General features: G+C 32.9%; 5 protein-coding genes across 5 annotated transcripts; 3 read left to right on the top strand and 2 right to left on the bottom strand.

The window, feature by feature from the left end:
• The first annotated feature begins 41 nt into the window (after positions 1-41).
• On the top strand, positions 42-9739 carry LOC123013015 (ABC transporter G family member 20-like). The gene is made up of 9 exons (XM_044411303.1): positions 42-224; positions 5043-5153; positions 5204-5500; positions 5546-5765; positions 7985-8212; positions 8260-8788; positions 8841-9021; positions 9072-9337; positions 9384-9739. The coding sequence occupies exons 2-9, from the start codon at positions 5053-5055 to the stop codon at positions 9680-9682; spliced, it is 2121 nt and encodes a 706-aa protein (XP_044267238.1). The 5' UTR covers positions 42-224; positions 5043-5052; the 3' UTR covers positions 9683-9739.
• On the bottom strand, positions 9683-12371 carry LOC123013006 (biorientation of chromosomes in cell division protein 1-like 1). Its single transcript, XM_044411290.1, has 5 exons — positions 12054-12371; positions 11633-12000; positions 10107-11582; positions 9943-10053; positions 9683-9892 (listed from the first exon to the last, which is right to left on the bottom strand). Exons 1-5 carry the CDS (start codon positions 12308-12310, stop codon positions 9798-9800), a joined length of 2307 nt encoding a protein of 768 aa, XP_044267225.1. The 5' UTR covers positions 12311-12371; the 3' UTR covers positions 9683-9797.
• A 2461-nt stretch (positions 12372-14832) lies between these two features.
• Positions 14833-16038, top strand: LOC123015426 (clarin-3-like). Its single transcript, XM_044415132.1, has 4 exons — positions 14833-15144; positions 15192-15386; positions 15434-15740; positions 15796-16038. The coding sequence occupies exons 1-4, from the start codon at positions 14907-14909 to the stop codon at positions 15929-15931; spliced, it is 876 nt and encodes a 291-aa protein (XP_044271067.1). The 5' UTR covers positions 14833-14906; the 3' UTR covers positions 15932-16038.
• A 3264-nt stretch (positions 16039-19302) lies between these two features.
• On the top strand, positions 19303-22940 carry LOC123012612. The gene is made up of 5 exons (XM_044410653.1): positions 19303-19583; positions 19638-19980; positions 22307-22495; positions 22555-22690; positions 22741-22940. The coding sequence occupies exons 2-5, from the start codon at positions 19761-19763 to the stop codon at positions 22871-22873; spliced, it is 678 nt and encodes a 225-aa protein (XP_044266588.1). The 5' UTR covers positions 19303-19583; positions 19638-19760; the 3' UTR covers positions 22874-22940.
• Positions 22941-22942: 2 nt separating this feature from the next.
• LOC123012622 (eukaryotic translation initiation factor 3 subunit A) lies at positions 22943-27533 on the bottom strand. Its single transcript, XM_044410663.1, has 6 exons — positions 27378-27533; positions 26951-27296; positions 26550-26901; positions 25586-25794; positions 23178-25534; positions 22943-23130 (listed from the first exon to the last, which is right to left on the bottom strand). Exons 1-6 carry the CDS (start codon positions 27424-27426, stop codon positions 23075-23077), a joined length of 3369 nt encoding a protein of 1122 aa, XP_044266598.1. The 5' UTR covers positions 27427-27533; the 3' UTR covers positions 22943-23074.
• Positions 27534-27592: the final 59 nt, after the last annotated feature.

Raw genomic sequence — 27592 nt, forward strand, 5'->3', positions numbered from 1 at the left:
TATGTCTTTGATTACTGTGGGACAATCTCCTGTTTTTCTTTATCGATTCCTTCACAGGTAGAGTCAAGGTTAAAAGCGATTTCCTGCTGAAAAGTTGTGAATGTGATACTTAAGTCGTATTGGACCAGTTGGCATGTGAGCAGTGGTTCGAGAAGACTTACACTAAGTAGTGTCTGGACTTTGTAGGTAGTGTCTGGCTTTGGATTTGTGGATACGAAATAAGGGTAAGTGTTTTGCAAGCACAGTTGGATAGGATTTTGCAACAAGATTGAAAGTAAAAGCATAAAATACAGAAAAAAATATCTAGATTAGCTATATTAGTTTGTATACACTTTCTGTCATATACAATTATTTACACTAACCTATTTAACACAGATTTGAATAGTAACAATAATTTTTCATTTGCGTTATGTTTGAAACAAAAATTTTCAATGCGTCAAGCCCGCATCACATTTTTTTATTGTTTTATGATGGTGGTATTGATCTCCCACATGTGAATTCAACTCAGGGCCGTAGCCACGAATGTAGCTCAAAGGGGGCAAATAAAATTTTAGAGAAGGACTTAGAAAAGAAAATCACAATTTAAACAAGACCTGTATTGCTATTTATTAGATAATAAATACAATATAATCATTAAAAAAACTGTAATTATTATTAAAAATTTCAAAAATTCATAAAAATTATTTTTTTGGCTCTTTCTGATTCTTTCCAGGAATCGAGTATTTATTTGTGTGGCCTACACTAAATCATTGACAATAAACTTTATTTCTACCCTCCGCTAGCTGCAGGTCTGCTTCAACTCGACTAATTTTTTCCATGTTAATATTATGCAAAAAAATTATTAAAAGAAAGTTGTGTATTGAGTAAATTATACTGACAATAAACTTTATTTCTACCCTCCGCTAGCTGCAGGTCTGCTTCAACTCGACTAATTTTTTCCATGTTAATATTATGCAAAAAAATTATTAAAAGAAAGTTGTGTATTGAGTAAATTATACAAGGTAGAAAGATATAAAATACCAGGAACATGGAAAATAATGTTAAAAAAATTCTAAATATCTGTAACAGTTTCGAAATTATGGAGGTTTAAATATTGCACTTTGACACTTTGACTATTTATTTATTTCTGTTTGAAAAATAATTTTATAGGTTTTTTGCTGCAGGCTATTAGAAGAGAAAACAAAGAAGCTATATAAATATAAGATCATTGGTAACAATAAATAGACATAAAAAGGCCAAATGTAAAATTGCTTGACATATTTTTCAACATTTTTTCTGTGTTCCTGTTGTCTTATTTTAGTTGGATTTTTTCTCTGGGGCAAAATTTTTACCGTTTTATGATTTTTTTAGGTGAGGACCCTTTTTTTCTGGGCCTGTTTTTGCTAATTTTAACTCTTTTTTTAGACAATGTTATATTATAGATTTTGAAGAATTAACCTCAGAGTTTTACAATTTGAGTAAGTTCAAGGCTGCGCCGCAAATTTAAATTTATTCGACAAATAAAACCCTCTGTATGTCAAAAACTATAAACATTCAGATAAGGCAAGTTGAGTTATTTTGGGTTCTTTTGAGCTCTGTTAAAATATTTGCACATACGTCAAAATCACCCTGTTTGTATATTGTACCTATACAAATGAGACAAGATACTTACTAAGTGTTTATAGGCATTTATACAATGAGAATACATCAATCACAACACTCAAATCCAAATGGAAAGAATCTGAATCTTAAATTCCCGTTTTTTAAGTTATTGTATATTAATATAAAATTCTAATTAGAATTTAAACATAGGTATTATTAAGTATTTACTTTTATTTAATATTTATGCTATTAAAATTATATAATCAAAAACAATAACAATTAATAATGTTTGTACTCACAATTCTGAAGCCATTTTTTTATGAATGAATCGTTCCGTCACTTATATTGGGTCTGAAATTTCCATTACTAGAGTCGTTTGTTTTGTCAAAAATGTTTAAAAAGAATGAAAAACCAATTGTTTAGTTAAGATTTCCAGTTATATGTATACTACGACTCAGTCTTTTTTAATTATGCTACAATGCAAGACTAGTGTGACGGTGTAAATCTATAATAATTATAAGTAATTATTTTATTATTTACGATTATCCAGACTTATTACAAATGCACAATCGCCTTCAGAGAAAAATCATGTATTTAAATAATTTCTAATTGCGAAGGTCAATTGAAATTTCAATTTACAATAAACTTCTTGCGAAATTATTGGCAGTATAATAAAATTCCGTACATTTTAATACCCAATTCATTGGACAATTTCCCAATTTCACAACGCACTCTCACTCTCAATCTACTCTTATTTTAGTAATTATAAACGCAGACATTTACGAAATATCGTAATAGGAATACATTTAGGAGAAAGAATAAGCGGTCAAGGTAAATTTTTGTGCTTGCATCAGTGATGCAGACTCTGAAAATCAAAACAAGTTGAAATTTCGCATTTTTTGTAACATTTTTATGCCTATGCAATGTAGGAATAATTAGCTGTGAAATGGATGCATGAGTGAGCAGAAATTAAATCACCTGCCGGTTATATTAAAATGAGATAATTACCTACATGATCTAATATAAATCCTTTTGTTGTGGCATTGAAATAGGTGAATAATTACTTTCTTACTCTTGCAAAAAGGATTGTCACTTTGTGACAAACGGTTGTGTTTTTTCTTCAATAATTTCTATTACGTAAAAGTGTTGGAAATCAAGGTTTACCATTCTACTTTCAAAAATTTAGTGACGAATGAAAAAAATTCTAGCATCACTTTTTGTATTAGGTACAAGAATGAAACATTTATTTAAATACCTAAGAATTATTACAAAATTACAAGTTAATACAAGGCTGGGAGAAGTTGTTGACCTACAATTTCAAATGTATTTTACAACTCTTGCGTTTATAGAAAAACATTCTTTGTCCATCTTTGAATACGGAAAAAGAATAGAAGGTTACATTAAAATTTGTTAATTTGCTTCCTCGGAAACACTGTAAATATGAACCGGAATTTTTTACGAAGGTTGGTAAACCTTCATTGTATTTCCTTATCCCTTATTTACAAATGGTAAACAAAAAAACTGTAAACAAAACTGTAATGGTGAACAAAAACTATATCTTGTAATCAAAAAAATTAATAGAAAATGTGATAAGAAAATGATATTCCAATCGCGGAATTAATTAAATCCGACCTCCTGTGCAATTATAAATCTTCCGTGTTTATACTGAACTATTATTATTATTACCGAGTGAAGTAACAAAAGAAATATTTATTAATCACTTAATTAGGCTTTTTGAGTTATAAGCAATTTATAAAAAGTTGCTATTTTGCAAAAAGAAATTGAGTACTTTTATCGTTTATCGTACTTCACCGTATTTTTTCTTGCCAATAATACAAAAAGACATATCATGCATATTCAAGGAGGTCGTACATAATTAAAATTAAAAATGGCATTGCGAAAAAACCTGATTGAAGTTTAATTAAAGGTCGATAAAAAAATAAAAATGAAACAAAATGCGCTTTCCATTTTTTATGCGCAAAATTTTCAAAACACCAAAGAATTGTTTTCTCAATTTTTTCGTTTTTCTGGTAAGGGGCAAAGTTGAAAGATCGAGTTTGAATTTTGAACACTGGTTTGGCGAGCTTTTAAACAAGATTTAAAAAGTCATAACATATATATTCTCCTCCTAGTCGAACTATTTAAAAAACGGACAAATCAAATTGGTAACCTTTATTAATATCTTGTTTCGGAGTGACTTCAACGATAAATAAAGAAGCAAAATATACAGGATGTTTCGTTTTTACTGTTACAAATTTAAACAGGTGATGGAATATTCAATTTTAATTTTTTCTATGAACATGTATCAAAAAATGTTATGTAAGCGAGCTAGCTACACCCCCTAAAAGAGATGCGTTTTTTAATGGGGTTTCCCACTGTTGTAAAATTGATAAAATTACAAAAGTTGGTACGGCTGATAAACACCTGATCGAATTCAAAGATCAGTTGTCAAAATTTTTAACCACGGGCGTCTTAAACGGTAAAACGAATTTGATTTTTAATTTTTATCCTCTTTATGGCGTGTAAGACAAATTATAAACTAATTTTACTCAGAAACGGTGGTAAGTTGTATCGAAAAAACAAAAGAGACCTCTTTTTTGTGAAAGCTATGAAATTTACAATTTTGTGGCCGAAAGTTGCAAAAATCAACCGTCAAAATAGTTAGGGTACTTTTTTACCCTAAACCCCCCAGTTTAGGTAAGTTATATTAGGTAAGAGATCTCTTTTTTGTGATGAAAAATCATGGAATTGAAATGAAATTGAATATTCTATCACCTGATGCTTAAATTTGTAACAATAAAAACGGAACACTCTGTATAGAAGTGTACTAGAAATGGTTTTTGGTTTCTAAAGAAAGTAAACTTTTAGTACTATTACTTAGAATTATTATAGAAAAATCCTAAATATTTCTGACTATCGAAAATAGAAAATGAAACTAAAATTATGATTATGAAACTTATTTTTTATAATTTTCAAACCACCCCATATTTATTTTAAATTCTGTAATTGCAAAAAATGTCCAGCAAAAGAAAGGATAGTGAGCCAAAAATAAATTTGTTCCAATTAAGATTTTTGAAGTTCTACGAATTTTTGAAAAGAATGTTTACTGGATCGTGGAAACAACAACTGGAAAACTTTTCTATTGCGTTATAAAAATTGATCTCTCTGTGCGCATGTAAAACGATATTAGCCAATTGAAGTTTATTAAATATTAATAATCAACTATTCATTTTATCCTTGGAATTAATCTCGAGTTTTTTCTAGAAAAGAGAAATAATATGAATCGCAAATCAAAAAATCACACATAAAACTTGACCTATGAAGTCAATTGTTACCATTAAAACCATAAAAATAAAAATGCAAAAGTCCATTAAGTAACAATTAAATTTCAAATAAATGGTGGATTAAAAAATTCCTTTAAACAAATAAAAGCTAGAAAACTATATTTGTGTTTTTCGTAGAGCCGTCGACATGGCGGCCAAAGACGCCGTTTATGTTCAAGACGCCTGCAAATCATACGGAAAAAAAGAAGTATTGAAAAATCTCCGAATGAAAGTGCCTCGAGGATGCATGTATGTATTTTCCCCACTTTTGAACCCTTTAATAAAGATGTTAAAAATAGTTACGGTCTCCTTGGTCCAAGTGGTTGCGGCAAAACAACTCTTCTTAGTTGCATTGTGGGCCGCCGGAATTTAAACTCCGGGGACATTTGGGTTTTGGGGGGCAAACCTGGCACTGTCGACAGTGGCGTTCCGGGTCCAAAAATCGGCTATATGCCACAGGATATAGCCCTCGTCGGCGAATTCACCGTAAAAGATGCCATTTTCTACTTCGGTCGGATTTTCGACATGCCTGAAAAAATGCTCGAAGAAAGATTTAACGAACTTTCGGGTTTATTGGATTTACCACCTGAAGATCGGTAAGTAATTAATTTTGTTAATAATCGCGATTAATGTGTATGCAGATTTATAAGGAACTGCAGTGGAGGTCAGCAACGGCGCGTCTCATTCGCTGCTTCGATGGTGCATTTGCCGGAATTGCTCATTTTGGATGAGCCAACAGTGGGAGTGGACCCGATTTTGAGGGAAAGGATATGGGATTATCTCGTGGAAATCACGAGTAAATCAAACACGGCTGTGATTATTACCACGCATTATATCGAAGAAGCGCGGCAAGCTAATATGGTGAGATTTTTTTTTTAATGTTAGAAGCGATAATAGTAGGGTCGAGTCTTCGCATTATATTGTTTTTATTAAATAATAAGCGACAAAAATTAATAAAACCGGGTTGCCTTGAGGATGAGTGATAAGTACCTACAACTTACATGTTAGTAAATTTGGGTAGATTTGCGAATTGTTTTCTCACGATTTCTTCCACTATAAATATTCATTAGTGATGACCAGATCTACCGGAATACCGAAATTCTAGACGTAAAAAAACATGTTTTTCAATTGAGATCCTTTTTTAAACCAAAAAAAAAATCAAATTTACGTAATAGTTATTTATTGTAACGATTACAATATAACTTTTTAAACCACAATCACAGGCCCAAATTATTCCAAACTTAATTAAAAATTAAACTGACATTTAAACGTCACGCCAAATGTGCTTTCGGTTAAACGTAATAAGCTGTTACGCGGTGCGCTGGTTACTAACAATGGAATAAAGTTACTTTATTCCACTAGTGGATAAAGTGGTACTTTATACGCATCTAAAGTGTGGAATAAAGTCTCTTTATAGAGTGATTGTGGATAAAAGCGATTTTTAATTTTTACGTACGTACAGGGTGATCAAAAACGAGTAAAAAAAGTGCAAAATAAGTTTAATGAAACTTTTTTATTATTGTCGAATGTCAATAAATAATAGCATTCAGCATTCGACCCCACCTAAATATGTATTATTTTTCCTTTCAAGTATTCTACAGGGTGCGCCAGAAGATAAGGTATAAGATAAGATACCAGGAAAATGGAAAAAATGTTAAAAAAAAATTATCTACAAAAATTTCGAAGTTATGAGGGTTTAAAGTTTGCACTTTGACTCTATTTATTTCTGTTGGAAAAATAATTTTCCAAGTTTTTTTGCTATAGGCTATTAAAAGAGGAAACAAGGAAGCTGTATCCTAAATTGTAACTCTGTTCAATGTTATTTAAGGCTTTTATTGGTAAAATTTTTGTCCCTTTACTAAATAATTGTAAAAAAAAACATATACAAGATCATCAGTATCATTATATATATATAAAAAAGGTCAAATGTCAAAAACTTAATGTCAAAATTTTTTGAGAGATAGAATTTTTTAAACATTGTTCCTGGTATCTTACCTTACTTGAAAATTTTCTCTGGCGCGCGAGTTCTGGCGCAGCCTGTATATGTGTTTAAATGTGTTTAAAAAAAAATTCTCTACGAAATTATAAAATTGTCTAATCTCTATGACATTCGATGACATTTTGTAATTTTTTTATTATAGTGATTGGACTCATGCTAATTTATAAGTGAAAACAAATAAGATTATTACTTACAACCACTGGAGAAATGGCCTAAAATGTGGTTTGATTTCATCATTACTTAATTATTATTAAAATGTAGGGTAATTGAGTATTGAAAGAAACATCAAAATTACCTTTTACATAATATTAAATAAAAATGCAAATAATATTAAAAAAAATAATTGAACAGGTTCGAAAATAATTAAATCATTTATAATGTAGTTGGATATAAGAAAGTTTCTTATTTAAATTCCTATTACTAATACTTAAATGTCGACTCTCCGACTCTCGTAAAAACAAACAACAATAAAGAGGCAAATGTCTCTTTCAATTGTTACAGTAAGAATTAACAGCTAGCCTTTAATAAAAAATAATTAAAGTTAGCGGTTAATTTTATTGTTTCGTTTAATTATTTAATTATAAAAAAACAATAAAAAAGCCATTCAATTTTAAAACGATATTTTCCCATTGGATTTATTATTTATTTAATCAAAAAGTCTAAAACACGAAGGTATCGTTTGCGTAAATAACTAAACCATAATTATTAGGTATAGCTAAGAAAAAAAATTGACAATATTCCGGTTATTGCAACATACAATAATCAATATAACCATGTTAAAAATCCTACTTTCCTTGGTCTTATTTAATGTTGTTTCTCATCAAGACTTTACTTTTTATGGTAATTATGGCACAAATTCTCCACTTCAAAAGTTGTGAGATCTTTTTACTGTAAAGGGTATTAAGTCGTTAAAATGCACAAAACTACATTTTGTTTATGAATCGAGCAGGAATTTTTTATTTTTTTTCGATATTTAATGTGATTACAGCGGAAGCGGAACAATAAAACGCGACCTTTTATTATTTATTTTTGCTTCTTTTATATATTTTTTAATTAAAAATAAAACCCACTCCGGTTTCAGATTGGTTTAATGCGCGGAGGCTGCCTCATCGCCGAGGAATCTCCCGCTACACTCTTAACTATGTTTCAAACTGAAGTCCTGGAAGACGTCTTTTTCATCTTGAGCAAAAAACAGTCCGAAGGACGTCTCGAAGACACCATGGCTGTAGCTCGCAGTAACTTACAAATCCAGAATTCAAACACCGACATTAGCGTTGCTTCGTTTGACACGACTCGGGGATCCACCGATGTAAAAACCCTACTTCATGCTTACAAAAAATCATGCAATGATTTCAGATCCTCACAAAAGAAAAACAAACCAAAAGTAAAAATAAGAGTGGCTACGAACTGAACGGCAAAAGGATAAAAAGCCTCCTCGACAAAAACTGGAAACAATTCTACCGAAATGTCAGTGGAATGATCTTCATTTTTATGTTTCCAATTGCACAAAACGTTGCTTTTCTTCTTGCGGTTGGTCCCGACCCCAGAGGTGTCAATTTGGCTGTTGTTAACGAGGAAAGTTTTGCTACTTTGTGTCCGAATTTTAATTTTTCACAATCAGCGATGCCTTATGACGACTATAATTGCCATTTTTATAATATGAGTTGCCGGTTTTTGAGTTACATAGACACCCCGATGATAACAAAAGTAAAATATGATGAGCTACCGCATGCTCTTGAGGATGCAAGGCATGGTAAAGTCGTCGGTGTGATGTACATGGCGGAAAATTTCACCGAATCGTTCGAGGCCAGAATTGAAGACGGAAGAAATGTTGAAGCTGAGGTTTTAAGCTTTAGTGAAATTAAAGTATGGCTTGATATGTCAAGTATTTACTCCAAAAATGTGTTTAACCACTCATTACTAAAACTAATTTTTAGACCGGCAAATTGGGGCAACTGTTAAGTACAAACTTTTGACAATTTTTAAAGATTTCCAGAAGGATTTGCTCAGAGACTGTAATTATGAGCCTAAAATGGCCGATTTTATGAATATGACGACTTTTTACGGCAAGGATGGGGACACGTTTACGGAATATATGACACCGGGGCTTGTCCTAACGTACGGAAACGTACTTAAAATTAAGAAATTTGTATCAATTTTTTTTACAGAATTATGTTTTTCTTAATGACTCTAATGACGTCGCAAATCATCGTAACAGACCGCAGTGAGGGCCTTTGGGACCGCTCTATAATAGCAGGAGTGTCATCGCTTGAAATCAGTTTGACACATTTTATTTTCCAAATCGGTATCGTCCTCATTTACACTGTCATCACCCTCACAATAACATTCGCAATATTTAAAATACCAAACATTGGTAGTATGTGGATTATTACGCTAATTACCTTCTTCCAAGGATTAACAGGAGTGGGCTTTGGTAAATATTAAAACAAAAAATTCGCAAAAACTTAACTATATTTCAGGTTTTTGGATTTCTATTATTTCGGAAAATGTAACTATGGCTAATGTCCTGACAACTGGAAGCTTTTACATCATGATTCTGCTGAGTGGTCTCATGTGGCCCCTTGAAGGCATGCCTGTTGTCCTCCAATGGCTTTCGAAATGTCTCCCGTTTACAATCGCAATAGATTCGTTCCGAAATGTGATGAAAAAAGGGTGGTCTTTTGACTATTTCGAGGTTTGGAATGGTTTCGGGATTGAAGTAACATGGATAGTTATTTTCGGAGTCGTAAATACAATGTTGGTCCAAAGTAAACGATAATTTTAAGTTGTTGTAAATGAGGTAAATTAAATAAAGCTGTTTTATTGTAATATAATACATATAAAAATATTTATTTGCTTCTAATTTCTATTCTAGAATAGAAATAAATCCTTAGTCAGTTTTCCAGATTTTTGGCACCTCTACGTCTAGTACTAGTGAAAGTTGGTCTAGGCTTGTATAAATCGTCGCTAGAGTATCTCTGGTTATTGACTGACAAAATATAAATAAGACAAAAAATTGTGTAATAATTAATAACTCACCTTTGTTTACATTGTTACGCTTGATCTTAGGTGTGGAAATTTCTTCTTTCTTACCTGTTGATTTATCACTTTCGGCCGGACTCAACGGTAGTGGAAATTTCTCATTTACAACTGTAAAATTCAACAATGACAAAACAACAAAAAAAAACAGAACCCTATGTTACCAGCATGATTATTAATCTTGTTCGTCGTTTTATTTTTCACAAGCTTCTGTTTTTTCATTTGCTTGTTATTATTCTTCAAGTCGTTGTCTTCAATTTTACGTTTCCCCCCATTTCTTTTACGCAATCTTTGATACTTCTCAACCTTACTGATAAACAACTCAACAAATTGCAAAAATTCTATTTTCTTAATGTCGACACTCTCAAAAAATTTACATTTCTCCTCCTCATCCCCACTTTCATCCATTTCGTTGCACACTTCTTCCCTCAACTTCGCCTCCATAGTGTCCCAACTGTCTTGACTAATTACAGTGTTCTGTAATGGTGGTACCACCACCTCAATTTTATTAATTTCTTGTTCTTTTTTGAGACAATTCTGATTCAAATCATCCAAATTAATACTCGACGACAAGACAATCGGCGAATTTACATCAACACTCGCCAAACTCAACTGATTCTGCTTCTCCAACTTAGCCAATTGTTTGCGAATCTTCATCAATTTGAGTGCCTCCTGTATATTTGACGCACATTTTGGTTTCAAAACCTTGAATCTTTGAGTTTCCGGGGGCGAAATCTCCACTTCGGAATTTTCCACGGCCCCCGTAATCACCACAGGGGCTTTGGTGGTGCTTTCGGTGTGATCGGAATTCCCCGAATCACCGCCTCCCGAATTTGAATCTTGGCTTTTCTGGGATTGAGAATTGGAGTTTTCAGAAGGATTCGCAGGGGGGCGACTTGACTGACCATCGTTCGAATCGCGGTCAGTTGACCGACGATCATTTCTTTTGTCTCTTGAACTGTAATGATCGTCTTTCGGTTTGGAATCTTTCTTTTTGTCTTTATCTTTTTTGTGTCGGTCGCTGTGTGAAGATGAAGAGTGCTTATGGCGGTCTGAGGAGGAAGACTTCTCTTTCGATTTGGAATCGCTGGATTTATCACGAGATTTTGAGTCTTTGTGGCTGCTGCTTGACCGAGACTTATCTTTATCAGATCGAGAAGAATCTTTTTTTACACTTTTATCTTTATCTTTGCCGCTGGTGTGCTTGTTACTACTTGTGCTGGAGCTTTTGTTCCGATCTTTATCTTTGGGTTTATCTTTATCGTTGTCTTTGGGCTTATCTTTGCTACTTGAGCTTTTGGAATCCCGTCGATCGCGACTCTTGTCTTTATCTTTAGAAGACGAACTGTGTCTAGATCTTGAATCTTTGCTACTCTTTCTACCTTTATCAGATTTGCTCTCGCTGCGCGATTTGTGACGCTCAGACGTCTTGTGTTTGTTTTTATCGTCATGTTTGTGACTTGAATCAGTTGATTTTATGGATTTTGATTGCGAATCTTCACAAATATCCATTTTTGAATTCTCGTCTGATGTCACAATTGATAAACGGCTATCAGAGCTGTTGCGCGACATTTGTGAATCTTGTTCCATTGGTGTTATTTTATTTTCATTGCTTTGATTGGACTCGTGACTGGCTAAACCTTTACGAACACTTTGAATTATACATAAATACATTTTAACTCAAAAATACCTGAAAATCCTGACATGTGTGAATCAACAGAATTCTCCTCTTGTGGTACATAACTAGCCTGTTCTTCCAAGGGTTCAAACGGGGGCGACTCATCCTCCTCAGTCTTACTTTCATCCAAATCTTGAAAAGTATCTGTACTCTTATCATCCTTCTTATCAACGGGTTCAGATTCAGGAGACACGGCTTCCAAATCAGTAGGCAACAAATCATCACACTGTTCACTCTTCATATTTTCACTTTTGTTTGGTTTCTTGATTCCCAAATAACTATAAACAACCTCTTCAACCTTGGGCAAAAAAACCGTATTTATTTTCGGATTGACAACTTGATCAACAATTCGTTCAACCCCCGTTTCAAGATACCCAGACCTGGAATATTTTTAGGTTAGATAAGCCACAAACACTGGATAATAATCATTTACTCTGTAATCCTCTTACGTAACATTTCTCGCACTTGATTCTTATTCATGTCAGGCCTCCATGATTGTTCTTTAAGAAAACCTGTAACACTTCCTTCAACTCTTTGACGAAGGTTTTGGTAAGCTGGCTTGGTGTCAACATCAGAAAAACATTCCTTACGGAATTGGTCAAAAATTCCTTGGGCTTTCAGCTCGTAGACGATCTTATCGACTAAACGTTGATCACCCGGTAGATAATTATTGGCAACAACCTCCATCATAAATAATTGCCTTCACAATTTGTTTTTGTTTTCACACTCACATGATAATTTTAGTTTGACATATGTTAGTTGGGGACTTTTGATTTTACTGGAAACCATGCGGCGCCAAAAGTTTAAATTTAATTTTTTGGCAAAAAATGTTCAAATGAGTTAAAGGAAAAGATTTTTCACTTCTGCAAAACCAAAACTAAAATGACGTTTTAAAATTTAATAGGTACAAGAGTTTTTAAAGTATGTGCAAATATTTTAATAGGTGATAGTAGAGTTCAAAAGAATTCAAAATACCTCCACTTGCCTTACTCAAATGTTTAGTTTTTGAGATATAGAGGGTTTTGTACGTCCAATAAATTTGAATTTGAAACGCAACTTTTAACTTCACCAACTCAAATTGTAAACAAATACGATTTCTGAAGTTAGTTCTTCAAAATCCATTACATTGTATTAAAAGAATTAAGATAAAATTAGCAAAAACAGGCACAAAAACAAGTGTTCTCGTATAAAAAAAATCATAAAAAGGTGGTAAAAATTTTGCAACCATTTTTTTGTTAAAAATAACACCGAATTTCATTAATCATTACCTTAACTAAATGTTACCGACAACTAGGGATGTAAACTTAAAACGTTTAAACTTAAACTTAAACGTTAAACTATTGCAACTTTTTTTTAATTTTTTTACGCCAAAGTAGAGATTGCACCCTCTACATTAGAAGTATTGGGAGTTCGAATAATCATATTTATTTGAAAATTGGTACATAGCCATAAACCATTAAGTCCTAAATAAAAATATTTTTAATGTGACGGCGCTTCCGCTTATACTGGAAGTCGGTCTCAACTTTCTTATTTTAAATGGAAAGGTATATTTTTTACTGCGCTTTTGGATTAATCGGGTTATTTTAAGGGAGTTTTCATCAGTTTTCCCTATACTTTTTGAAATATTTGGAGTTTTTCAAAAATTTTTGGATATGCACCTTACACTTTAAAAATCGGTAACTCTGCCATTTTTTAAGATTTTGAATTCGTTTTTTTGACGTTTGAAAGAGAAAGCTTAGATCCTTTTTCTGGTGTTTTCAAATTTTGAAAAAAAAAACATATCCCAAAATTTGTAATACTTCAAATACTCATAACACAATTTTTTAAAAATGAAATACCCTAATTTTTATTTTACTAAATAGAACAGAATTTAATTGTGCATTGATCTGTATTAACATTCCCTATACCTAAATTTAATAATTTTCGAGTTATGGACTTTTTGTTAAGACTACAGAAAATTTATTACTAGCCACACCCGTTTTCACATAGTTTGCTATGGAAATCAAAAATATCAAAATTTTCTCTAAACAAACGTCAACAGTAAATTACTATTTGAGAAATAGTTCCAAAATATGAAAAATCAAAGTTATACAAACTTAATTATTATTGATAGGTTCTATCATGCGATCAATATTTAAAGCTAACAAGTGAGAAAAATTTATTTTTATTTAATGAACGACATCATAATTTTGTTACACTCTCCATAATTACAAAATAAATTAATTAAATCTAAGTTTGAGTAGCTTTGACTCTCCATATTTTGGCACTATTTGTCAAATAATAAGTCACTGTTGACGTTTATTGAGAAACAATTTTGACATTTTTTATTTCCATAGCAAACTATACTAAAACGTAATAGATTTTCGACAGTCTTAACAAAAAGTCACCATAACTTAAAAATTATTAAATTTAGATATAGGGAATGTTAATACGCAGAATTAAATTCTCTTCCATTTCGTAAAATAAAATTTGGGGTATTTCATTTGGAAAATTTGAGTTATGAGTATTTGAATTATTACAAAAGTAACCTTAAAATTATAGGGTTTGTTAATTTTTTTTTTCCAAAATTTGAAAACACCGGAAGAAAGATCTAAACTTTCTCTTACAAACGCCAAAAAAAAAAAAACGAATTGAAAATTTTAAAAAATAGCCGAGTTACCGGTTTTTTAAAGTGGAAGGTGCAAATCCAAAAAAATTTGAAAAACTCTAATAAATATTTCAAAAACGGCTAAATTTGGGTATAGGGAAAATTAATGAAAACTCCCTTAAAATAACCCGATTAATCCAAAAACGCAGTAAAAAATATACCTTTCCATTTAAAATAAGAAAGTTGAGACCGACTTCCGGTATAACCAGAAGTGCCGCCATCCTGAAAATATTTTCATTGATGAGAACTTAATGGATTATGGCTATGTACCAATTTTCAAATAAATATGATTATTCGAAGTCCAAATACTTTTAATGTGGGGTTTAGACGGAACAGCCTGTATATCTCTGAAACTATAAACATTCGGATAAGACAAGTTTAGTTATTTTGACTTATTTTGAAATTGTTATTTTTTCAATGTGAGTCATAAAACTACGATCAATTCGTCATCAATTTTAGGATATAAAACGATAAAATAATGTTCGAACAATGGTTTTGGTTGATAATAAATGATAAAATTACGGTCTAATGTTGATACGTTATCTGTGAAAAAGGAATCCGAGATAAACCCAGTTCTGTACAAATAATGAAATTGAAGCAGTATTAGAGCATCCAAATAAAGTATTTAAAGTGTGAATCATGGTAAAAACAAAACGAGAATACATTTTCGCGACGTGTTTCTTCTCGGGCGCCGCCGCAATCATTTCATTCGTATCTCTAGGAACTCAAGAATGGATAACATCGCCAGCAGTTGTGTCCTCTTCTGCTTCCGCAGCTGGTTTACAGTCAGAAAACGAAAATGATTATCTCAAATTCGGATTGTTCAGTGGGACTTTCACTCAATCGACCGCTCAACCAGCAGTTTACGAACTGACAAGTAAATTTTTATATTGCAAAAACTCGATTCACATTATTTTTCTGCAGCTGTGTGTTTGTTTGATTTGAATATTTGCGCCCTGCTGTGTGGTAGTAATATGGAAAACAGTTTAGAGAGACTGTATAAAGGAGAAACCAACATAACAGCTTTAGATTGTCCAAGAATTGCAACAACCACTGATAAGCTTTACAGCAGGATACCTGACACTTTTAAACTGTTTGTGTTTCAATCGAGTGACAAAGGTAATTTTCTTGAAATTGAAAAAATATCTATTTCTGCTTTTTTCCAGACAGAACATTTATCAATGCTGGAGTCTGGTTGTGTACCATTATCTTTCTGATAATATCCGGAATGGCGGGAATTGTTTCGGCCGTTTTGGCTTTGTGGAACATAGTTTCAAACCCGTATCAGAATTATTTGAGTATTTTTGGACTGTACATTTACAATGCTGTTGCATTTTTCAGTGTGTTAATATCGATTGTGCTTTGGGGTGCAATGTTTTCTCAGAGTTTGCAAGCAAATAATTTACCAACAGCTAAAACGTTCACTGATGTGTTTACAACAGAAGAGCTTTCCAGTTTGGGATATTCTTATTGGTAATATTTAAAATTATTTTGAGAAATTTTAATGTTTTAATGTCTGTATTTTTAGGATAAATTTGGCTTCTTTAGCGTGTTACATTATAAGTATGAGTTTGTTGTATGTTCGAAATTGGCTAATTTCCAAAGAACCGGCCGTAAATGTGCATATAGAAGAAAATGCAGACCCAGTCATTATGTTATATTAATTAACGATAATGTCTTGAACACCAATTATTTATTTATAAAAATGTACAATTGTTGTAGATAACAAAAATATTTGATGAGTGCCATTTTTTAAATAAATCCAACCAAATTAATGATATTTTTAACACCTAAATGAAACATATTACACATACAGAGTGCGCCAGAACTCGCACCCCAAAGAAAAAACAAGGTGAGATACCAGGAACATAGAAAAAATGTTTAAAAAAATCTGTCTAGAAAAATTTTGAAATTATGAGAGTTTAAATTTTGAACTTTGACTCTATTTCTGTTGGAAAAATAATTTTCCAAGTTTTTATTAGAAGAGAAAACAAGGATGCTGTATCCTAAATTATTGTAACTCTGTCTAATGTTATTTGTGGATTTTATTGACAAAATTTTTGTACCTTTACTAGATAATTATAAAAAAAACATATACAAGATCATCAGTATCATTAAATAGACATAAAAAAATGCCAAAGATTAAGAAATAAATGACATTTTTTTTTGAGAGATAGAATTTTTTTCATATTTCTGGTATCTTAACTTAAATTTTTCTGTGGAGCGGGAGTTGTGACACGCCCTGTATAGTCAAAGTGCAAAATTTGAACTCCCATAATTTCGAAATTTTTATAAATACATTTTTTGTACCATTTTTTCTATGTTCCTGGTATTTTGTCTTCCATGGCACTTTTCTCAGGAGCGCGAAACCCTGTATTGCCATAATCCATAATAAAAATATTTTCAAGATGGCAGTACTTCTGGATATCTTTTTTATTTGCGTTTTTGAATTTCCCGAGTTACCTCTATTCTATGAGAGTTATTATTAACCTTTTCAATGCCAAAGTTCAGCCGGTTTAGACTTTTTTAAAAATTTGAAGATGTGAACCTGAAGATGACCACTTTGTGGTTGAAAACGCGTTGTGTTTTTAATAAAAGTGTGTCGGATTAAATTGGTTTGTGTTCACTGAACCTTTCTCTTCAAAAATTGATAACTTTGCAATTTTTAACTATTATAAAATCGTAATTAGGTATTCTTTTGCTATATTAGTACATTTTTTTAAATAGAAGCTTATTTTTAACAAATATTTTTTATATACTTTTTTTCATATTAATGTGCATCAAGTAAGTTGTAAAAGTCTAAATGAATCTTTAATTTAAAGGCCGATTTACACAAAATATGTCATTAATGTCATCCAGAACAAATTTAATCACATCAATGATGACAATAATCTTTATGTTTGTTATCCCATGTTAATTACTTTGTTAATTTTAATTATTTTGTGCTACCTGGGGACACATTTATTTGAAAAGAATAATTTTTAGGGAAGATTGTTTGAATTTTCGCATGGTTGCCCCCTTAAAATGATCCCTTTCAACAACTACTTCGATGTACATTAATATGAAAACGAATATAATAAGTTTTATTACCTACTACTGTCAAAACTATTCTCAAAATTTAAAATTGTTAAAACGTTCTTTGTCACTTGTTGACAACATAAACAGTACTTTTTGCTATAGGTACCCTATCTTTTTGTAATTATGGACCCATGGACAATCCCTCAAAAGCAAAAGAGACGGTTCTAAATTTTTGAACGGTGGAAGGTGCCATATTTTTGACAAGAGAAAAGTCAATAATTTGTAATTGTCAGTAATGTTGTACGGTGGAAGGTGCCATATTTTTGACAAGAGAAAAGTCAATAATTTGTAATTGTCATTAATGTTGACTTGACGACATTAATGCTTGATTTACATGATTCTTTTTGAAGTGACAGAAAAATGAAAACCAAAGTATTTTGTCCACAATAGTACATTCGTTTAAATTATAGATTTTTAATTTTTTTTATTAGTCACTACTGCAAAAATCAATCGATAAATTAAAGCGATGTGATAGCCGGTGCACACTAGTTCCCTCCCGTGATAAAAAACCCTGTTAATCATAAGACAAACGTCTTCAACTAATACTAATCCTGTCAAGAATGCTGTAAAAATTTCTAAATTTCTTTTCCCTAAATTTTTATGATTATTATACCGGCTGATTTTTGTAGAGTTCACATTATAAACTTTTCAACTTCCAATGTAGCTACGGCTTTAAAATTTTGTACGCAACCAAAATAAAATTTTAAAATAATTCAATTAAATTATTTTATAAATAGCAGAACTTCCAGAACTATGAGAAATTGCCAACTTTAAAATTTTAAATGGAAACCACTAAATTTTATTACATTTTTAAATCTGATTTTTCATACTGAGTAAAACGTACCCAAGTTGTTGGTACTTATTTGTCATAGTTTTTGACATAGGTATAACAATTCTTTTATCGATTTTTTTTGCAGGGGCCCATCAAAAATCATAACTTTTAAACTCGTATTTTTTATATTACAAGGTTTATGATTACAAAAAAGTTTATAACAAGTTTAAATTCAGCTTGGTAAAGCGAAAGTAAGAGCACTGTTGGAGTGTCTTTAAAAGATTTTGTAATTACGCCACAAAAAATAATTGACAATGAGAAATCAAACACTGGCTTAGGTAATTACATATGTTTAATTAGTTATAGTTATTTATTAGGTATACAAGACGATAAATTTAAATTTTGTCTTTGAGAGCGATTTGCTCGAAAAGATAATACAAATATTATCGTCGTGTACAATATAAAATTTTATCCACAATCACTCTATAAAGAGACTTTATTCCACACTTTAGATGCGTATCAACTACCAGTTTATCCACTAGTGGAATAAAGTAACTTTATTCTACTGTTAGTAACCAGCGCACCGCGTAACAGCTTACTACGTTTAACCGAAAGCACATTTGGCGTGACGTTTAAATGTCAGTTCAATTTTTAATTAAGTTTAATTAAGAAAATTAACCGCTCGAACTGACGTTCTCGCGGTTAAACATTCTTGCGTGGATAAAACGCTACCTAACACACTCTTACAATAAATAACTATTATTCTAATTTTTTACAATTTAATTAAAAATTTCTGCGTAATGAAAGAGAAAATTTTTAAGTACCTAGCTTTAAACTTTTAAAACTGATGATGCTTGAGGCAATTATCTTTCTCTACCGGCCGAATGCAAATTTATTGGAAAATCTTGATTTAAATGTTAATGAAGAGAAACAGACAAAGTTCAATACATAATCAGTAAAAAATAAAATAATTGTCAACTCTGTATCTACAAAAAAGCAAAATGCATATAAAAAATAAAAAAAAATCGTAACGATTTCAACACTACAAATTGCAACGTTTTAGAAAGAAAATATCTATTGACTATTGTCAAAATATTAGGACAATTATTATAATAACACACTAAAACCACTCCAGCCGAGAAAATCCGAAACCTAACGAATTTACCAGTTCGGAAGTCCTCCCATAGAATCTCACCATAATACCTGCCTCGCTCTTTAGGTTACAATCTACGAGAGTTACCACGAAGAGATGAGTCAATTCTAATTGACTAACCAAATTTTCAAGTTATTGCAAGTGGTTGTGAGTGTCAAGCATGTGATTTTGTGCCTAGTGAGTGTTATAAAAAATTAGTGAAAAAAAAATCGATTGTGAACAGTTATAACGATGATTTTCGCAAGTAGGACAAATATCCGAAGAATTTATCACTGATGGTGGTTAAATAATGAAAGAATATCGAAACGCAGAGGTATTACAGAAAAATGTTTGTATTCCGTGGAGACTTTAACGCTAGGTCATACAGGATCCATGCTTCAGTGGCTTAATCCTCACGTTCCGTTGATCCTGAATCGATCATAAAAACTTTGAGAAAGTTATTTTTAATGTCCAGCACATTAAATTGTGTCATCATTCCTAAAATGCCAAAATGAATCTCTTCAAGCGTGGCATGATCTTCGTTACGTTTTTCGGATCTTGCATCGCCATGGCCCTGTTGGTGGCCAGTTTAGGGACGAAACAGTGGGTGAATGCGAAAGCAAAACGGCTCAAAAACCCCCACGAGAGCGACGGAAGGATCAGTTTCGGCCTGTTTGATGGCAAAAAAGAGCTCAATGTTGCTTATGGTTGGAGGAGTTACGAAATTGATGGTAAGATTCACATTAAATGACAATTAGGCGCCATGGAAAAACGAAAGTAATCATGGCTTTGTTAAAATTCTAAAGGAGACATGGACGAATTACGTCACGTTTATTTCGATCTGTTATGTGACGAAAATACAAAGGAAGAATGATGTATTCTGTGTAGTTAGTCTTGAGGAAAATCGCTTGTTTTATTGTGATAACTTGCACGAAAAGGATAATCTCGGTAGAGGGTATTCACTTATGGAAATTCGAAGTCGGGAAAATTAACTCAGTTGTATCAGGAAAACTACCGAAGCATTAATATCGTAGTAAAGTACAAGTCAAGAAATGGAAAAAAAATTATTCCACTGTTCGGAATGCTAGAGCAGTTATAATAATTCACAACGTGCAGAATGCGGAATTATCAATTATTTCACTTATTCAGCTTCATGTTCCGTAAGACATTAGAAACAAAATGTTTTATGTTCTGTGATATTTTCATTAAAAGCATGAAAAATACATAAATGTAAATCATCTTCAAATTGCTATTAAAATTAAACTGTAATTAAATCATCATTATTTTAATAGGGCTTACTTCAATACTGGTAAATCTTTTTTCCCAAATACCTACAAAAAAGCAATTTAAAATAATGTACACATAGTGATTCAAAAGAATCGGACAACGTAAATAAAAGTTCAGACTAAAACTAAAAAAAAATCGTTGATAGAAAAAAAAATCTTTTTATTATAACTTTAATTATAAACTTTCTTTATAATTGTTAAAAATTCAAAATATTTGACATAAAAAATTATTGTAATCAACTTAAGTACAATACTTTTTATTGCTTTCAAATATTATTTTAAAATAAATTCCATTTCCAATTTTAATGAGAAAAAATGACAAATGTCGTTTGTTGCTACGACTGATTTGTAGGTTGGTACATACAACATACCTTTCTCAAAATATTTTTTATTAGATTAACATTAAGAACAATTTTGTGCAATTATTATGTATTAATAAAAGTTCAAATATTTCAGATGAAAAGATATTTGTAATCATTTTTGAAGAAGTTGATTGTTATCACCGTTATTAATTCATTGGGTAAAAGAAAGCTCAACAATTTTTTTGGTTATTTAATTAATTTAATTATTATTATTATTTATTTAATTTACCTAGTAAATAATTTTGAAATTAGGTTTAATTGGATCTTAAATGTTGACTGCATCTAAAATCCAAAAGTATTTTACCAATATTTTGCTTTTTAAAACTACTTTTAAAATATTAAAGAAAAATATTTTTTATTTTTAATGTGTCCGAAAACAACAATCGTCGGATTTAAAGAATACCACCAAATTAAAACCACAATTTAGAAATTTTGTGAAGCCAAATAAATATCAAAACTTTCGTAAAAATTCCACTTTGCAGAAAGAGACCCGTATTAAAAATAAAAATTCATCAAGTCTGATAAACATGATATCGACTTTTAAAATATGTGCATTTTAATTTTTAAAAAGTGAAAGTCAAGTGTTTAAACAAAACTCTAGTTTTTTCTTGTCTTGCAGGTATCTTTTACTTACAAAACTTTTAAAAACGCATCTTTTACCGTACTAAGACAAACATTTGCCTCAAGCAAAAAGCTTCACCTATGACACAGTTACACAGTAAATATACCCAATTATCACCAAGACCTTTCGCTAAAAACCTGAAAATTTACGCAGCTTGGCCGAAATGTCAACACATTTAACACGATTTAAATTAAAATCAACGACCTTGCCATAAAGCTTTTCTATTTTTCTTAATTAAATAATAATATTCAACTATGTAATTATAATTTTTTTCTACTAACATCGCGGGCTACATTTTTTGTTTACATGTTTATCCAATTCGTACGAAATTCGTAAAAAATGCGTAGGCGCTGTCACAACCTCTCCCAATTTATTTTAATTGGCGACACTGGAAAGTGAAATCCAATTTCGTTTGTTCACGAAATGTTACCTACCTAAACTTTTTTTTCATTTCTCTAATCCTAAACCTCGAAACAAAAGGTCAAAGAGAAGTAGGGCGCGGTCAAAAAACATGTACATCATAATAATACCGGTCATCCAAACTTGTATAACTACAATAAAAAAGTAGGCCCGGTAAGAAACCGTTAAATTTGAAAAAACGAAAAAGGAAAGTTGGGATTGAATTTATTGCATTTCATATTAAATATTCACGTGAATGGTAAATAATAATTAAAAACAGGTGATAACCTTGATGTCATTCTTGCGTACACTTAAAATATACACATGTTATGGCCTTGTCTTTTAATTGTATGCACTTGCTTTGTATTAACATCCTGCTTTTTTTCAGTGATTCATTTATTGAAGTACGAACCAGAATTTTTAATTTACTGGTTTTGGATTGGTACAGTGGTCAGTGTTTGTGCTGCCCTTTTGTTTTCTGCATTGAGTGCAATTTTCGCTGCTACAAACACAGCAACTTCTACTTCGAGGTGTTTAGCATCCGCTTCAGCCCTCTATCTGTGGAATATTTTGGCCAGTAATTAATCACTTCAATTATTAATTAATTTATTAAAAAATGAATTATTTTCATTTTAGTGGTGGCCGATGTAATCGCCATAGGTTTTTGGATAGCACAATTTTATTTAAGAATACAATTTAATGTATTATCTAGGGAAGACAGAGTCAACGATTGGATGTCAGAAGGGATGGCTGAATTGGGATATTCATTTTGGTAAATTTTACAATAAAATTTTTTTCTACCTCTTCTATTTGTTATTTTAGGTTCGTAGTTGGAGCAGCTGTAGCCTCATTTGTAAATATTATAATAGTATTTATAGCCAATAGCGAAAAAGAAGTCGACACGGTTATACCAGTCTTAGAAGAAAAAACAAATGGAGCCATTATGTTGTACTAAAAAATGTAAAAATATTTATGACATAACATTAAGTTTTGTATTTTTTTTAATAAAAAATGAAAAAAAGGATTTGTGCCTCATTTAAAATTTATTGGTTTATAAAATAATACAAAGCGTCCCACAACTAGCTTTAAAAATAGTTACTAAAAATGAATATTGCCCTAAACATACAGACAAAATTACGATGAAGTAACAGACGCTTTAACGACGTTTAACCTCGGCCCAACCGTCATCCTCTTCGGTTTTTTGCTCACGAGCTAAAACAACAAATTAATTTTTAAATCAAACCTATCAAAGTACCCACGTTTTTCCTTCGGAGGCGGAGCCACTCTTCGTTCCTCCGCCTTTCTCGGTGTCTCCTCCCTCCGTCTCCAATCGGACCCTCCTTCGCGTCCTCCCCTTGACGGCGGAGGCCTCCTTGGCGGTTCATCATCTGTCCGACGTGCATTCCTCCACGACCCCATATCTCGATCGCCTCCCCTACGTTCCCTCTCATCCCTATCGCCGCGCCTATCTCGCTCATCCCTATCGCCACGCCTATCACGCTCATCCCTATCGCCACGCCTATCTCGGTCATCTCTGTCCCCACGTCTATCTCGTTCATCCCGATCGCCACGCCTATCTCGCTCTTCCCTATCCCCACGCCCAGCTCGCTCATCCCTTTCCCCTCCACGTCGTTCTTCGCGACTAAACCTGTCGCGATCGCCACGTTCGAAACTACGCCCCACTTCTCTTCGCTCACGTTCGGGTTCCTCAGCTTCCGCCTCACGGGTGGTCCTCCAGGCATCTCCACCCTTCGGCTCGTCGGGATTGGCGCGCATGTTCCGCGGGCGCCAAGCTTCGACTTTCTTCGGCTCCTCGGGTTTCTCGCCGCGACGCCATGAGTCACCACCCTCGCGTTTCGGAGGTTCCCGTTCGCCTTTAGCGCGCCAGGAATCCTTGGGCTTTTCAGGACGGACGCCCTTGTCTTGATCTTCCGCTAACCGTTTCTCGATTTCTTCCATTCGCTGACGTTGTTTGGCACCGGTCCTATCTAACATTTCCTGTTGTTCCCGAGCTCGACGATCCCGTTCCTCGCGTTCGACTCTTTCTTTTTCTTCGCGTTCTTTCCGGGCGATTTCTTCTAAACGTTGTCTTTCTTCCTCTTCCTTTCGTTTTTGTTCAGCCAACTTTCGTTCTTCTTCTTCTTGTTTTTCCTTGATATAACGCGTACGACGTTCTTCTTTACGTTTCAATTTACGTTCAAGCAAACGTTTCTGTCTTTCTTCACTCAACAGCTTCTCAAATTCTTTCAATTTATCTTCATAGACGATATTACGTTCTTTCTTCAATTTTTCTAAGAAAGCGTCTTTGTCGGGTTTCATTCTAACCAAACGGTCTCGAGTTGCCACTGCCAATTTTCTCTCCTCTATAGCAGCAGCAATTCTTTCTTTTTCTTGTTGTTCCCAGAAAGCTTGGTCTTGCAATTGACGTTCTTTTATAGAAGCTTGAAGAAGAGGAATTTCTTCCAAACGTTTCGCGCGTTCGAAATAATCGACCTTTTTCTCTTGAGATTTAAGCTTGGCTTGAAGTTCCCGACGTTCCTTTTGTAATTCTTCAGCTTCTTTAGCAGCGATTTGGTCAGCGTCAAGTTTCTTGATATCATCCTCGTCCAACTTCTTCAAGATTTTTTGTCCATGTCCAGTTTGACTAATCTGTTGCAATTTCTCCTTCAAATGTCTGTCCTTGATTTGTTGAATCTCGTTTTGGGCTCTCTTCTTCTCCCTTTCTTCCCTTTCTTGTTCTAGACGTTTTTGCTCGGCAAGAGCTTGCTGCCTGGCCAACTCCTCCAAACGCCTTTGCTCCTCTTCCTCCCTGACTGTGTTCAACCTTTCGATATACTCCTTCCTATCTTCGATAATCTTATGACGCTGAAGAATCTTCTCATGTTCTTGGGCCTTAGTCTCGTGGTAATTCTTCACCATGATATTCCTCATCTTCTCCCTTTCGGCCTTTTTCTTATTCGGGTAAATCACATTTATAGCTTGATTTAACACAGTCGCCATATTAACAAGTTGGTTTCTCACTTGTTCACTCGGCATTACTTGCAGAGTGGGGCCTTCCGGTTTATCTTCCCTCTGACTTTCGCTCAAATCCATACCAAAGTGGATGCAATATTTGCCATGATCAATCCTAATCTGCATATCGTTGTGTCGAACACAATCGACTAGAAGTCTCTCTAGATGGAAAGCATCAGTGAATTTTGCTAGTTCTAACAATCTTGCAAACTCAATGGTTTGGTAAACTTGGGCGATTTGACGCACCAAACGGACTAAAGTAACGTCCTGTAGAGCCGGTATGTATTGTTGTAGTAAATTTTCTTCAGCTTGCAATGACTGTATCACCGAATGAACCCTCGAGCATAACAAAAGTGGATGAAAATCGACTTCTAACCAATTATACAAATCCTGGAGTTGAGGAGAAGCTAAATTAACGACGTTTACCCGAACTAAATCTTTGAGAAGACTGGCACGAGTTGGAGGTTGGAAAAGTCCTAAAAGGACAGCCAAACGTTGAGCTTTCTCTAATGGAGACTTGTCCGTTTCGATGAAACGATCAAATTCGGGATGGGCAGATGGAAGAGGGATGGAAAGAGTGGCAATAAGAACGCGACAAGCCATTCTAGAAAGAAATCAATAAGTTAAAAAAAATTAAAATTGATAATTGTGGTACCGTTGTAGTTCTTCCTGAGTGATGTTTTTCTTCATCTCTTTCGATAATTGGAACAGTTTGAATAGAGCTGCGGCATGGAAAAGGTAGTTTCCGGCCTTCCAGAAAACCATGGCCAATTTTTGATAATAGTTGGCCATTGTTTTAGGTACTGGCATTTTCTTAGACATGTTCATTAGGTTGTGTATATCCTCAATGGCTTTGTAAGCTTCCTGTTAAAATGGGTTTTGATTACGTAATGTCAAGAAAGTGTTTTTCTGCTGAGTATTAGTGATAAAATAAAAAATAAAAAAAATAACACTTTTAGTTAAAACTTGCGTTTTTAAATATGAAAAGGTAATCAATAATCATATCGTTTCGTTGACAAATGTGAGAATATATACAGGATGGATATAAAGTATGGAACCAAGCAGGTTTTTTTTTAATCATTTGCCTCCAGAAAGTAATAATTAATATAATCTAAAGTAATATAAAAAATGCAATCGTATTTTGAGAACGAAATTTTGTTTCGTTTCTGAGTTATTCAAAATTGTAATTTATATATTTTTTTAAACATTAAATATTAAGTAGATAGTTGTAATCCTTAAATAATAACCTTCATGAGAAAAATGATTTTATAGTGAGTTGCCTTTTAAAAAATAAAAAAATTTGTAGAACAAAAAAAAAAGAAATTCTAATCTCGATAAAACATTACATTTTTTATGGTACTTTATCATGCATCAATTAGTTTCTCTAAAAAATAAGTATTTGAAGGAAAAAACGTTTGGTTCCATACTTTTCATTCACCTGGTATGTAAAAAATTACTTGTATAGATAAAATTAATATAAAAAACAAAATAAAAAACAAAAATACCCAATAATATACAGAGCAACAAAATTAATTAAAAAATAGTACTCAGCTTATTGCTCATTAACATTATAATAAAAACAATTCTTAGGCCATAAAGTTTCAATTATTTGAACTTACCTGCCACAACTCCATCTGAATAGCAAAATCAAGCTGGTGCAGCCTAGTCTCAAGGTTTAGTTGCTGCGTTTCAGGCTTAGACATTGAAACGTTAGCCACTTGGGCTGGAAGTTTGCAAATATCTTCCAGATGTTTCCTCAATTTGTCACATAATTTCCTAAATTCGGTTTTTCTATTGTATTTCAGACAAAATTGAAACGCCATCCTCGCAATATCATGATAAAGATTTTCAACGTGAGCATTAGTCCTCAACAACTCTAAACATTGGCAATACGACTCCCATAAAAATTTAACCCACGGAGTCAAAATTGTACGATCAGAGCGATCCTGTGCGTCCTCCCCTGAGACAGCACTAAAATAACAAGTTTTTACCCAACCCTTAGCGAAAACACAATCTTCACCTTAGTAAAATGCTTTCGGGGGTGGCTAAGTTGTCCAAATCGTCGATATCGATGACGGCTTGGGCCGACTGCTCGCGCGCATTTTCCGTCTTCTCCTCGGCCATCCGCAGATACCCCCTTATAACATTCTCCAGGGAGCCCACGTTTACCGACTGGAACATGTTTCGGTACTGAAACAACCCCTCTTTCGCAATATGGGATTTTTTCAGCTCCACGCATAGATCCAAGTATTTGAACATGATGGGTTCCAGCACGGACTCGGACCAGTTGTACGCCCATTTTTTATTGCGGAAAACCTCCTGAAGGGTGTCCAAAGCACGCGCTGGTTTCCCGACTTCGATGAATTCTGGCAAAACGACGCAATTGTGAGTTATAAATAACCATGTGGGGCTCTTGGGGCAACATATGCGCCGGTCAATTTACTCACCATTTGCTCGTTTCAGAGCATTTTCAGGTCTTTGACCGTATCGAGCCATTATTAATCACTTTAATTCACTTAATACACATTTATATATCTTTAAAAGCGTTAAAGCCGTGTGGAAACGTCAAAAATTTCCACAATGAACCTTTAAAATGGTGGCCGGAAATTGGATTTTGACAGATGACAAAGCGCGGAAAGGCGCTAAGTTTGAAATTTAACAC

This window comes from Tribolium madens, unplaced genomic scaffold, assembly GCF_015345945.1.
Source record: "Tribolium madens isolate multiple individuals breed KSU strain unplaced genomic scaffold, Tmad_KSU_1.1 Scaffold_19;HRSCAF=116;Tcas5.2_LG9, whole genome shotgun sequence".
NCBI classification, from domain to species: Eukaryota; Metazoa; Arthropoda; class Insecta; order Coleoptera; family Tenebrionidae; genus Tribolium; species Tribolium madens.